The sequence below is a fragment of the Eumetopias jubatus genome, unplaced genomic scaffold, assembly GCF_037043125.1.
Source record: "Eumetopias jubatus isolate StellerSeaLion01/CBP00866 unplaced genomic scaffold, mEumJub1_p1.0 scaffold_15, whole genome shotgun sequence".
NCBI lineage: Eukaryota > Metazoa > Chordata > Mammalia > Carnivora > Otariidae > Eumetopias > Eumetopias jubatus.
In genome coordinates, this window is record NW_028274821.1 from 57169406 (window position 1) to 57183071 (window position 13666).

Below are 13666 nucleotides of genomic sequence, written 5' to 3' on the forward strand. Positions count from 1 at the left end.
TGTCTGAAGTGGGGAGCCCCTCTTACACATAGGTGGCATAGCTTCAGCCAAGCTTCCTGTCGGTGACACTCCCCTCCCAGGCTTCCACCCATGATGAGGAATCCCAAAGATTACACCTGAACAATGTGCCAGGCGCCAGGCACCACTGTAAGGAATACTTAATTCCCCACGTTACAGATGTGGAAACTTGGCCCTGTCTCTGGAAACATAACCGTGGGCCCCTAAAGGTCCTATCTATGGCACATGACCCTGCTGCCCTGGCCATTACTGATTGGCCAAAAAATTCTCCCCAGGATTTTCTGAATTGCAAACAAGGAAACAAGCAGTTCCTCTCTGGTAGTGAAGCTGCAAGATGTGTGAAGTGGGGGCTGACAGCCATGTTTCCTACTTTGTGGAAGAAGCAGGATTGAGAGAATGATGCCAGCATACAAAGAAAGAGATGCAGAGAGCGATTCAAGGCTGTGTTTGAATTCCTGAAGCCCAGCTGCCCTCGAACATCCCAAGGCTACATGGGATAACTTGGCATCCTGCCAATAAATTTTCTTTCTTTCTTTCCTTTTTTTAAAAAAAGATTTATTTATTTTAGAGAGTGTGCAAGCAGGGGGAGGGGCAGAGGGAGAGAGAATCTCAAGCAGACTCCCTGATGAGTACGGAGTCTCATGCAGGGCTCAATCTCACGACCCGAGATCATGACCTGAGCCAAAACCAAGAGTTGGATGCTTCACTGACTGTGCCACCCAGGCACCCCAATAAATTTTCTATTTCAACAATCTCTTTGGAATTCGGTTTCTGGTGATTTCAGTTAAAACAGCTCTGACTACCAAAGGAAGAAGGGCATCTCAGAGAAGATAACCTTAATGCTGAGTCTTAAAGGATAAGTAGAAATCGTTGACTAAACAATGTGTGGGAGAATTCTTCCAGCCCTGTGAGGCTGAAGGATGTTTACAGGATCACAGAGCCCCATCGGCTCCCCTTATAGTAGGACTGGCCATGTCCCAGGAAAGTGGGCAGCGAGGAGTGTTCTCTCCCTGTTCACAGGCAGGGACACCCCGTGGATGTGCAGATCTAGGGGGGGGAAAGGGGGGCTGTGCACACATGCCCAGTTGCCCGCGCTGTAGGGCCTCTCTTCTCCACCCTCAAATCAAACAATGGTTGTTGATGCTGTAAATTCCAGTGCTGACGGAGTGCAGCTGTGGGAATTTCATTGTAGATGTGTGCGATCGACATTCATTCATTCTCCAAATATTTATTGAGCACCTATTACAAATAGACAATGTGCTTGAAATATGCTGTTACAAGACAAAGAAGCCCCTTAACCCAAGAAATTTAGAGTCTAGGGTTAGAGGTAAATATTAATCAAATAATCCCACAAATCACTCATGGCTGATCATGCTATTTATCATAAAGAAAAGTTATGGCAAGTTGTGAAAGGATATCACCTGGGGGGGGGGGGGTGATGTGTTCTCTGACAGTAGATAAGGTTTCTCCATGAAGAGACATTTGAGTTAGGTTCAAGGGATGAACAGGAGTTACTACCTAGGAAAGGGGTGGGGTAGGGGTCGGGGAGAGATGGTGAGGAGCTGTCCAAACAGAGGAATAGCATATGCAGAGACCCAAAGCAGGAGAAGGAACAGAGCATCTGGAATCCCAGCGTGTGGAACAGCACACAGCAAACAGGCCAGTGGCTGGGGATGAAAGGGAGAGCACTGAAGGAAAGGACTCTGGCCTTTATGCTCAGGCGACTGATATGCTAAGACCTGCACTTTATGACCACCCCACCTGCTCTGTAGAGAAACTGCTCTGCAGAAGGCCAGATGGGAAGTGGAGACCAACAAGGGAGAGGGAGACGGATGAGAGCAAGCGAGCCCATGCTGTGGGGAGGCAGTAAGTGAAGAGTGTGGGCTCTGAATCAAACCACCTAGCTTTGTATCCTGGCTTTGCCACTTAGGACCTTGAGAAATTACCCAAGCTCTCTGCTTCCTCACCTCTAACATGGGGACAGTATCTGTCTGTCTCCTAGAATGTCTGAGGATTAAATGACTAATACACCTGAAGAACTCAGAACAGTACCCAGCACACAGGGACTTCTCATTACATGTTTTGGCGCAACACCACACAGCTACCATACAAAAACGATCATATAAATACTGAACTGCTGATTCAAGTGGGAAGTGGGCCAGGCTAGGCTGAGCCTCATCCACGTGTCCACCCCTGTCCTAGGTCACATCCACACGGGCCTCAATTCCTGGGGCTTCAGTGACTCTCTCTGCCAAATAAGGTCGGCCTCAGAGTGGCCTATTGGAAGCCTGTCTCCTGGGCACTGTGTGAAAAATGGGGTGACAGCAGTTGACCCGGTTACGAGTTCTAGTATACAGGGCCACTCTTGATTGTATTCAACACAAATTACAGCTAGAACCACGGAAGGCTTTTGCTTCTCATATTTCATCAAAAAAAGTTTAAACATTCTTTTGCTTGTGGACGTACACATAAACTGCTTTTTTAAAAAAATAACAGTGGAAGGGGCCACAAAACAAATAGGAACAGCCTTGAAGGAAACACTGACCTCAGAAGGGTACAATGAACAGAAATGCCTTTGAGGAACGCCTTAGAAGTTTATGGTTGCCTTTACCACCCACCTCCCCGTGGTTCCTCTCTCTGTCCCCCCACGCTGTACTTGTGACCTGGTTTCAAGCAGAGGTTCAGTCATCACTAGGTTCTAACCTTCTAAAGATTTACTTGAGGACAACGAAGTCCATGCATCAATACGAGCCCCATCCCAGGAATGGGCCTCTGAGATCTCATGGCCTGTGGCTGGGCAGGGTCACTGGGAGGTGAGGTCAGGGTCTGTGAACCAATCACCCAGCCACCTGTTCCAGAATTCGGTTACAACAAGGGATACTTGGACTACCCTGTGTGCCAAACACCTGTTCTGAGCCACTCCCAACATTCCTGACTAGCTGTAACCTCTTGGTGCTTCTGGGTTACACTGACAGGCTATAGAATCACAAGGGCAAAAAGGCCTCATGAATCTGAAGACAGGGGTGGCCTACAAACCCAGAATTACTCCAACATTAATGAGAGGTCTCACCAGCCCAGGGAAAGTACCCCAAGGTCGAAAGAGCTGGGAAGATGGGCAGGGGAGGCCCTCTCCAGACAGGGTGGGCTGCTGGACGGCACAGCCGCACGGAGACGGAATGAGAAAACAGACAGGAGCTCCACTGCAGACTGCAGACAATACTTGTTCACTGAGAACAGGGGGAGTGCAGGAAAACTGGCAAGTGGCCAATTGTCCCCAGCAGCCCTGGAGGAATCAGGTCACTTCAGTCCCAGAGAGGGCAGAACTTGGGGGCGCTGTTCTTCAGGGCAGCCCCGCCTCTCTCCGCCTCACCTCACTCGGCCAGGGCCAAGTTCGTGGACTGTAGCCGCTCTGTCTCCTGGCAGATGTTCTGCTCCACCGTGTCACACTCAGCTAGGAATGCCTAAAACAGGAATGCAGGGCAGTGAGGGACCATCTGGGGCCAGCCACTCCCTGCCCATGCAAGGCTCTTTGCTCAGCCATTATGGGGAACCCACGGGTGACCAACTCAAAACGGGCTGTGGAGGGATGGAGCCAGCCTGGGCTCCCAGGTAAAGGGGAGGGAGGCAGAGGGCAGCGTAGGACCAGGCTTTCTGACAACAAGACCCCAGAAGCGTGGTGAGAACAGGAAGCCTTGCCACTGTACTGCACAAGTTCAGGGAACAGTGTTCACAGGAGTAGTGCCTCCTGGAATTGTGTAATATGGCCATCATAACTGTTCTCTAGTGGTCTTCCTCCTCAATGAGCTTACATTCAAATATAATTACAGGGGCATGAAAGGAGCTCTTCTCTTATGTCCTGGGTTCAGGAAATACCAACCAAAAGAAAGTCCACATCACACATCACACCTCTAGCCTACCCTACCCTGCACACATAAACACACGCACCAACACATTAAACTTTGGAATGCTTCACCACACAACTCACCTGAACCCTTTTCACCAAACCCTTCCTTTTCAGTCTACTGTCTTTGAAATTTTCTGGCAGAATCTGTGGAAGAATAAGTTGACAAATAATCTCAATAAAAGTGACGTAACAACACGACAAAATACCCATAGTACACCAAAGTGAATGAGACGTGCATGTTCAGGAATGTATCCTTGATCTGTATCCTACATGGCTCTTTCCAGGGCTCTCACCCCTATAAAAGCTCCCTTTGTTCTCAGTGTCTGCACCATGGAAACTGATCTGTAACATGGACTCTGTCCTTTCTCTATTTCCTAGGTACAGATACTATATCCTGGCCATGCCATGAGCTCACTGTGCTTCTTTACAACTACCCTCACTCCCCCCGAATCCCAGGCAGAGTAATTCACCCTCAAAAATGAGGCATTGGGGCACCTGGGTGGCTCAGTTGTTAAGCGTCTGCCTTCGGCTCAGGTCATGATGCCACGGTCCTGGGATCGAGCCCCATGTCGAGCTCCCTGCTCAGCAGAAAGCCTGCTTCTCCCTCTCCCACTCCCCCTGCTTGTATTCCCTCTCTCACTGTGTCTCTCTCTGTCAAATGAATAAATAAAATCTTAAAAAAAAAAAATGAGGCATCAGGGCACCTGAGTGGTTCAGTCATTAAGCACCTGCCTTTGGCTCAGGTCGTGACCCCAGGGTCCTGGGATGGAGTCCCACATGGGGCTCCCTGCTCAGCAGGGAGTCTGCTTCTCCCCCCACCCCTGCTCGTGTTCCCTCTCTCTCAAAAATCAATAAATAAAATCTTAAAAAAAAAAATGAGGCAGCCGGCTAGAAATATCATTACCGTCATTCTGTAAAAGAGAACATGGAAGTCGAGATTCTCAACAGTCTCACAAGAGCTGGGTCTGACTGACTTCTGTACAGGTAATGAGCCCAGTAATAATCAGATAATCAGTCACATGAGTATCATGAAGCCCTGTGTTTCTCTAACCATAAAATCACGGTCCATTTGGGTCCCAACTTTGTGAGGATTAGATGCTTTTAGCATACATAAATAAAAATGACAAAAGCCCTATGTTGGTATGATGTGAGTGCCTAAAAATCCAGAACTATCTTGTCTTTCCGTGTATCCACCAAGGACCGAGCACTGTCTGGCACACAGCAGGCACTCAATATGCTCAGACAATAAGAGTGCATTACTGAAAGAGTGAAACTGACTGAAACATAGTCAAAGAAAACTAGTTCTTCTCGGCTGAATATTTACTTACCAGTGTGTCAATCTCTTCCAAGATCTTCATAAATTGCTCAGTTGTGGCTTTTACCCTCCTATCGAGTTTACAGAGAGCTTCAGCTTGCAAATCCTTGGCCAGGAAACCCTGTGCAGGAATAATGCATTATTGCAAGGGTTCCTTAAGGCTGACAGAAAACTCCAGGCTGAGGCACTGATGAAGCAGCCACACCCTAAGCCCACATTCCCCCAAAAGGTTGGGCCAGACCTCAGACCCACAACTTCATCTCTTGGAGAAAAGAGAGCCACCCCATGCACTGTAATAGGCTGCAGGCCTCTCTAGCTCACATGGCCCACTGGGGCTGCTAATGCCTCCTGGGGCCTGGCTCTGGTGAAGCCTCCAGTCACCAGAGTATACCCACACACAAGAAGCAGACGTTAAGAACGCAGGGTGTAGAGTCCAATAGGCCCAAGCTTGAATTCTGACTGCCATTTACTGGCTTGTGATCTTAAGCAAGTTACTTAATTTATCTGAACCTTAATGTCCTCATTTTTAAAACGGAGATTATGATACCCACACCCCAGAGGGTTACTATGAGGATAAAGAAGAACATAAGTAGACTCTTAATATAATTCCTGACACAGACATGCGCTAACAAATGGCAGCATTTACACTGTTTTTATTAAATTGTCTTGTTGTTTATTCACATTGCTTGGCCTAGAGACCAGTTAGCTGGTGACGATGGGTGGACAGCTGGGATCTCTGAGGATGTTTATCAAAGATGTAGATTTGACCACATGTAGTAAAAGCTTTAAACATTAGCCAGCAATTCCAAGTCAAAGAATTTATTCTACCCCAAAAAAATGATCAGAAATGGTCAAAAAAGATTTATATCCAAGGATGTTCAGAGAAGCATTAATGCATAACGGTAAAATATCATTCGATGATAAATAATAGAAAATTAGTTAGATAAACCATGATACATTCATATATGTTACAATACTATGTAAGTTTTGAAAATTATGATCATTTTTTTAAAAGATTTTATTTATTTGGGGCGCCTGGGTGGCTCAGTCGTTAGGCGTCTGCCTTTGGCTCAGGTCGTGATCCCAGGGTCCTGGGACTGAGCCCCACATCGGGCTCCCTGCTCCGAGGGAAGCCTGCTTCTCCCTCTCCCACTCCCCCTGCTTGTGTTCCCTCTCTCACTGTGTCTCTCTCTGTCAAATAAATAAAGAAAATCTTAAAAAATATATTTTATTTATTTGACAGAGAGAGTGAGTGAGCGTGAGCAGGGGAAGGGGCAGAGGGAGAAGCACACTCCCCATTGAACAGGGAGCCTGATGCAGGGGACCCCTGGGTCATGACCTGAGCCAAAGGCAGACATTTAACCAACTGAGCCACACAAGTGCCCCAAGTATGATCATTTTTAATGACATAGGAAAATGTTCAGTTTTATTATCCTATAAAAGGACAATTTACAACGTGTACACAACACTGTATCTTTTTTAAGATGCAAAAACATATTCCAGTCTTTAGTATTGGTTATCTTTTGAGTCAGGGCCTTATAGGTGTTAGTGCCCATATGTTTACCTAAAATTTATACAACTGGCATGTATTACTTTTGTCATTAAAACAGAAACCTGGGGCGCCTGGGTGGCTCAGTCGGTTAAGGGGCTGCCTTCGGCTTGGGTCATGATCCCGGGTCCTGGGATCGAGCCCCACAGCGGGCTTCCTGCTCGGCGGGGAGCCTGCTTCTCCCTCTCCCTCTGCCTGCCTCTCTGCCTACTTGTGCTCTCTCTCTGTCAAATCAATAAATAAAATCATAAAAAAAAAACAGAAACCTACATCTATTAACGTTATAAACTGAGAAGGGAAAAAAATAGGTGGTTTGGGGCTAGTTCACAATCCTCAGCATTTTTTTGTTTTTGTTTTTTTAAAGATTTCATCTATCCATTTGCAGAGAGAGAGAGAGAGAGCACAAGCAGGAGGAGGGGCAGGCAGGGAAAGAGAGAAGAAGGCTCCCGACTTAGCAAGGAGCCCGATATGGGGCTCAAGCCTAGGACCCCAGGATCATGACCCGAGCTGAAGGCAGCCACTCAATGGACTGAGCCACGCAGGCGCCCTCTTACTTAGTTTTAGTACTCCTTCTCTAATACAAGGAATTGACTAGGATGACCCCCTGCTAAGATCAAGCTTAACTTGGACCTTTTATGCATCAACAAAATGTTCTTTGTCTTGCTAAACACATTATAACAGCTGGGCCTGAGAGAAACTACCTGTTCTATTTCAGACAATACATGACCCTGGCATGGCAGGTGCTCTCCTAGGAGCACAAACGGATGCTGGCTGGGGTTTGAAAATGGCAATGACGATAACACTTATAAAGCACTTAATATGCATCAGATTCAAACTACATCATTTGTTTTTAGTTTGTTTCTTTTAAGTAAGCTCTATGCCCAATGTGGGGCTTGAACTCACGACTCTGAGATCAAGAGTCACGTGCTCTACCGACTGAGCCACCCAGGTGCCCCTCAAACTGCATCATTTAATCCTCACACCAACCCTAAGAGGAAGTACCATCATTTTTCCCTTTTTACAGATGAGGAACTTGAGACAAGGCAAACTTGCCCACAGTAATAGAAAGGGTAAAGCCAAGATGTGACCAGGGAATCGGACTAGAGAGCCTGCCCTCACAACCACACATTTGTATCTCCCCAAAGAGAGTGACCTGTTGGATTCCAGTAAGCTCTTTATTCAACTCTTCCAGTTGATCAGCTATCTTCTCCACAGATTTCTCCAAATCTTTCAACTTCTTTAGTTCAACCTCTTCCTCTGGACTGTTCTAAAATATTTAAGAATGAAATGAAGTCAATAATCACCAAGAACAGTAGCTTCTGACTGGAAAGAAAAAAAATCTGACCACAACTGGGCTAAACCACTCACCTAGAAAAAATAGCCTTAACTCTGCTGCTTCTTGGAAAGCAAGCTGGAGGGTTACACATGGTTTTCTACCTACAAAGACTCTAGACTAGAGAGAAGATACTAAGTAAACATTCTGCAAGGACCCAGACAGCTTGGGAGCCAATCTAAGTGCAGAGTCAACCTGAGCCTGGGGCTGACTCCAGACTGAAGCCTCCAGGGGGAACAGATGACGGTAAACACCCGCAAGGAGTCCAGAATGGTGAGACAGGTGGAATTCTACCATTCTCTTAAATGAATTCCTAAGTGTCACCCACAACTGAGCTCTCCCATTTATTAAGATGATGACAATGATGAATACTTTTGTTGAGCATTCTCTCCACTACACTAAACCCACTTTATCTGGACTATTATTTTAAGCCTTACTACAACCCAGTGAGGAAGGTAGTGTTCTAGATGATGAAATTGAGGTTTAATGTAAAGTAACCTAAGGTCACACAGCCTAAAAGAGGTGGAACGGAGACTTGAATCAGACTTGGTTTCACACATCCCAGGGCAGCTCCAATAAGGGGTTCTATAATTTCTTCAAACTCAACCCTTAGGTTCTGCCCATTTCCCAGAACTATTCTCCCTGAACCTTAAGAAAGAAATTTAGAATATTTCCCCTTCTCTCATCTAAACAACAGGTAGTCAGGGCCAGCAGTTTCCTGCCTTTATACTACCCAAAATTGTTCACACACTTCTTTGTGGCCAAATCCTGATTGCCAGACTCCTGGTTGTTCTGCGGCTGGACTAGATCTTCTTTGCCTCCACGTTGCTAATCTTTGCCCTCTCTCCACTCTGAATAAGCCACCTCACCCAAAATAAGGAAACTTCCTATAACCAACAATTTCACTGTGTCACAATGCAGGGCTGGCCATAACCCTCTCTCATCACCCCAGGGGCTACTGTCCTGACCAACTGGCTCTTTTCCTCCCTCGGTTCTTTTTTTTTTTAAGATTTTATTTATTTATTTGACAGAGAGAGAGACAGCAAGAGAGAGGGAACACAAGCAGGGGGAGTGGGAGAGGAGAAGCAGGCTTCCTACCGAGCAGGGAGCCTGATGCAGGGCTTGATCCCAGGACCCTGGGATCATGACCCAAGCCGAAGGCAGACACTTAACCAACTGAGCCTCCGGGGCCCCCTTCCTCCCTTGGTTCTTTAGTCTGAACCTTTCTTTTGAGCCAAAGAGGGCTTTCCCTTGTGGAAGATTTTAGTGGAAAAGGTGTTTAAAGGGAGACAGACTCATGAAATTTGCAGAGGACTTATTTTAAAAATCTACAGACTTATTTTAACAAAAGTTTCTCTTGCAAATCCCCTCCAAGTGAGTAAGGCCTGACTCAGGCACCATTTTAACCAGATTGAGATCCACCACCAACACAAGAGCTACATTATTGAAGTAGCATAACTGTTCATAATTCCCAGAGCAAAAGTCATAACCCACAGGAGCTGGAGGGCATGAGAATAACAAACCTGGCAAGCCCATCAAATAAATGGAACTACATCTGTTTGGAGAGAGCTATTTCACTAATGTAGAATCTAGGTTCCCAATTTGGCCTTCTAAATGGAAATATATATAGAAGACCTTAGTCATTTGATTCTGGGGTATTCTGGTAGAAAAAGCAATTTACCTTTTTCCCAATTAACATGACTCGGCAACCATTCTGTATTCCGAGTGCTGACAATGGCTTCTCCATTTCCTTCAGAGATTTTCCTGAAAAGAGAAGTTATGCCAAGTGGTAACAACTGTACAACACTGAAAATAGATTTCAGCAAGGTTACAGGAAATAGACAAGCGTGTTCACTAATGAGAAGAGGATAAATTGGCATAACCTTTTCCAAAGGTGTCTTGATCCAGTAATTTCATTTCGGATTTTATCCCAAACAAACAACTGGACATATGCCTGCACAGTAAGTGTTATAAAATAATCTTCAATGCAACCTTAATCATAATAGTGAGAAACTAGAAAGAGACAAACATTTAGGAACAGGGGTCTAATTAACTATACATCAGTACAATAGAAGATTTCGTAGGCATTAAAGCTAATTTTTTCAGGAAATTTCAATGCCACAATAAATGCTGAGGGCTCAGTTTTATAAAAAAATGTTATAAAAACTGTATAGTCAATATAATCTCAGTTTCATCAACTAAACACACACACACACACACACACACACACACACACACACACAAATAAAAACCCACTTCAGGATGCCTATACAGATGGATAGAAATATGCTGAAATGTAACGAGGGATTTTATCCAGGAGAACATTTTCTTCTTTGTGCTTTCCTCTATTTTGAAACATGGACTTCTACTGCCTTTTATAATTCCATAATAAAATAGTTTTTTTTTTTTTAAAGATTTTATTTACCTATTTGACAGAGAGAGACACAGCAAGAGAGGGAACACAAGCAGGGGGAGTGGGAGAGGGAGAAGCAGGCTTCCTTCGGAGCAGGGAGCCCGATGCGGGGCTCGATCCCAGGATCCTGGGATCATGACCTAACCTGAAGGCAGACGCTTAACGACTGAGCCACCCAGGCGCCCCCATAATAAAATAGTTTTAAAAAGAAAACACAAGGAGTTGCTCTATGACGTATAAATAAAAAATGCTTCCCATCACTAAATTCTTTTTTTTTTTTTAAGATTTTATTTATTTGAGAGGGATAGAGCATGAGGGGCAGAGGGATAGAGAAAGAGGGGCAGAGGGAGAGGGAGAAGCAGGCTCCCCACTGAGCAGGGAGCCCAGATACAGGGCTCAATCCCAGGACCCTGGGGCCATGATGTGAGCCGAAGGCAGACGCTTAACCAATTGAGCCACCCAGGCGCCCCCCCTTCACTAAATCCTTTATGACTGGCATCAAATGGGATAAATTTGGCCCCATCAGATACCACGATAATGAGTTCCCATGGGAATGGGAAGAAAGAATGGGGATAGAAAGGCGGTGGGTCCTAGCAGAAATCAGCATCATCCATTGGGCTTGCCACAACCAGGCCCCTGGTAAGTTTGTTCAACATCTCTGTGTCAGCACTATGCTGAGCATTAGACACAGCAGTATCTTCCCTCAGAGAGTTAGTTATTCTAACAGAGAAATCAGAAGTTCAGCAACTATGAAAACAATTATTTAATAGTAATTTCAATACAAGTTATGCAGAAGTGTTAGGGAGTGCGATCTGTACATATGATGGGAAGAGGATCTAAACTAACTTTGCCAGGGAAGACTACCTATGTGTTTTCACCACAAATGGTAAGACTGCTGCCATCCTCATGGGACTTGGACTCTAATACCTGTCCAAGTGTTTGAAAGTGTCCTATAGGGGCACCTGGGTGGCTCAGTCGTTAAGCGTCTGCCTTTGGCTTGGGTCATGATCCCAGGGTGCTGGGATCGAGCCCCGCATCGGGCTCCCTGCTTGGCGGGAAGCCTGCTTCTCCCTCTCCCACTCACCATGCTTGTGTTCCCTCTCTTGCTGTGTCTCTCTCTGTCAAATAAATAAATAAAATCTTCAAAAAAAAAAAAGTGTTCTGTACGTAGTAGGTTCTCAATAAAATGTACTGAAGGAATGGATGAGTAAACAAGCAAATAAAAATTATCCCAGTTCAAAAACTAAGAGTTATCATTAGGTAAGGTTAAGTAGTTTTAAACAGTCTCTTTAGCCATAAGGACTCAAAGCTGGAAGAGAAATGCCTACCCTTAAATATAAGTTTCTGAAAAGGCAGTGGGACTCCTGTGGCCTCTTCAACAACCTGGGCCAGGTCTTGGACAACTGGCTCACTATAGCCCTGCTGCGGGGTAACATGAAGATCATGCTTCTCATTGCCTGGGGAGAGAGAAGAGTGTTCAATGAAGAAAATTCTTTCACATAAACTACTACAGGCTGACACTTTATTATATTTATTTACCCAGCCTTCAAGGCCCAGTTCATTTGTCACCTACTCCAAACAGCCTGTCCCCCCCATCTTCCCAGCTTTGTCTGGTGACCTGTTGGAGGATTTTTGTTTCCTCTATAATAATAACTAACATTAGTGATATCAGCTAGCATTTTAAGCACTTAACCTGCATAAAGGACTGCTGAGGCTCAGAACAACCCCAGGAAGTAGGTACTACCTATATTAATCCCCGTTTCACAGATGAGCAAACTACGTTCAGTCCAGTTACGACCTGCCTATGGAGACTCAACTGAGGAGTCAGAACTTGACTTCAGATCTGATTCCTAAGGCCATGCTTTTCATCAGAAGCCATCTGCTTCCTGTGGCCTAACTGCCCTGTACTCTGTAATGTTCTTGTCTCCTTTGCTGTCATGAGTAAGGGATTATTTTTTCCTCCAAGTCTGTCCCACTGGGCACGCCTGGGCACATACATGGTTGGTGCTCAGTAAATAGACAACGAGTGAGTAAACTCACACAGCAAAAAACTTCTTTTTGAACCCGAAGTGTCAATTCTTTAACAGGTATGTGGACAGTAAGGAGATAGCCCATGCCCAGTGCTTATGCCAAGCCTTGAGCCTGCACAAGAGCCACATGAAGTTAGTGGGACAGGTGCTACCAACTCTACTTCACAGGGATGAAACCAGAAGCCTAGAAAGGAGACATCCCAAGGTTACTCAAAACTGAAGGATCTAGAATACTGGTCTTGAGATTCTGAGGCCCTGGGGTCTCCCCTAGTCCTGAAGAGACTTTATAGGCTCAGCTCTTGAGAGGACTGACTTTGTTTAGATTGATGTCAACTCCAACAGTAGACAGACCCAAAGGGTGCCCAGAGCGTATGCTTGGAGCCACAGCCCACTCAAACAACGGACATGAGTTTAGGCTCGGCACACACATAGGTGTCCAGACACACAGCAGTCATAGGCGACACAGCCAAAAACCATCCTGATACAAAGACCCAAAATAACTACGCAGGCACACACTAACACATACAACCAGGACGACGACATGAAGCACGGACATCGAGGATAAAACAAATGGCCTGAGTCAAAATACACTGGCCACTGGAAAGGTGTGCTGATACAAGACCCGAACAAAAGCCGGTCCCAAACACAAACAAGACCCTACACTTCCGGACGTCCAGGACCAACACAATAACACCTGCTTTTGGAGGACACGTGGCCAAACCCACAGACCCCCGCTGGGACTCTGGTAGCCCCCTCACCGCGCCCACCCGGTCCGGAGCCCACCCGGTTGTCCGAGCTCACTGTGGGTGACGGTCACGATGAGCCCGGCTGCCGCCATTTCCTTGCTCTGGACCACCTCTTCGCTCCGAGCCACCTCTTCGCTCTGGGCCACCTCTTCGCTCCGAGCCACCTCTTCGTTCCGGGCCACCTCTTCGCTCCGGGCCGAGCGAGGCTGCACTTTCTTCACCCGCGGCCTGCGAGCGCCGGCGGCGGCGCCCCTGGTGGATCTGGCATGCCCGCTGGCCGCACTCCTGACGGATGATCGCTGAGAGGGAGGCGGGCCGCGCTCGGCCTGGGGCACCGACTGGCGCGTCTCCCGGCCCG

At 46.3% G+C, this 13666-nt stretch overlaps 1 protein-coding gene across 4 annotated transcripts in view; it reads right to left on the reverse strand.

The window, feature by feature from the left end:
* BAG1 (BAG cochaperone 1) overlaps window positions 1-13487 on the reverse strand; it is a 31492-nt gene extending 18005 nt beyond the window's left edge. Inside the window, exons 1-8 of one of the 4 annotated variants that reach the window (XM_028115134.2) lie at window positions 13364-13487; window positions 11861-11989; window positions 9801-9883; window positions 7940-8053; window positions 5251-5358; window positions 4004-4066; window positions 3389-3479; window positions 422-1257 (exon numbers count right to left, since the gene is read on the reverse strand). In XM_028115134.2, the coding sequence (XP_027970935.1) occupies window positions 3390-3479; window positions 4004-4066; window positions 5251-5358; window positions 7940-8053; window positions 9801-9883; window positions 11861-11989; window positions 13364-13400 (624 nt within the window). In that variant the 5' untranslated portion in view covers window positions 13401-13487 and the 3' untranslated portion in view covers window positions 422-1257; window position 3389. Of the gene's footprint in view, window positions 1-421; window positions 1258-3219; window positions 3480-4003; window positions 4067-5250; window positions 5359-7939; window positions 8054-9800; window positions 9884-11860; window positions 11990-13363 lie in introns of those variants that run through there. The other 3 variants (XM_028115135.2, XM_088019205.1, XM_028115136.2) reach the window with 3 other exon arrangements.
* Between the last annotated feature and the right edge of the window lie 179 nt (window positions 13488-13666).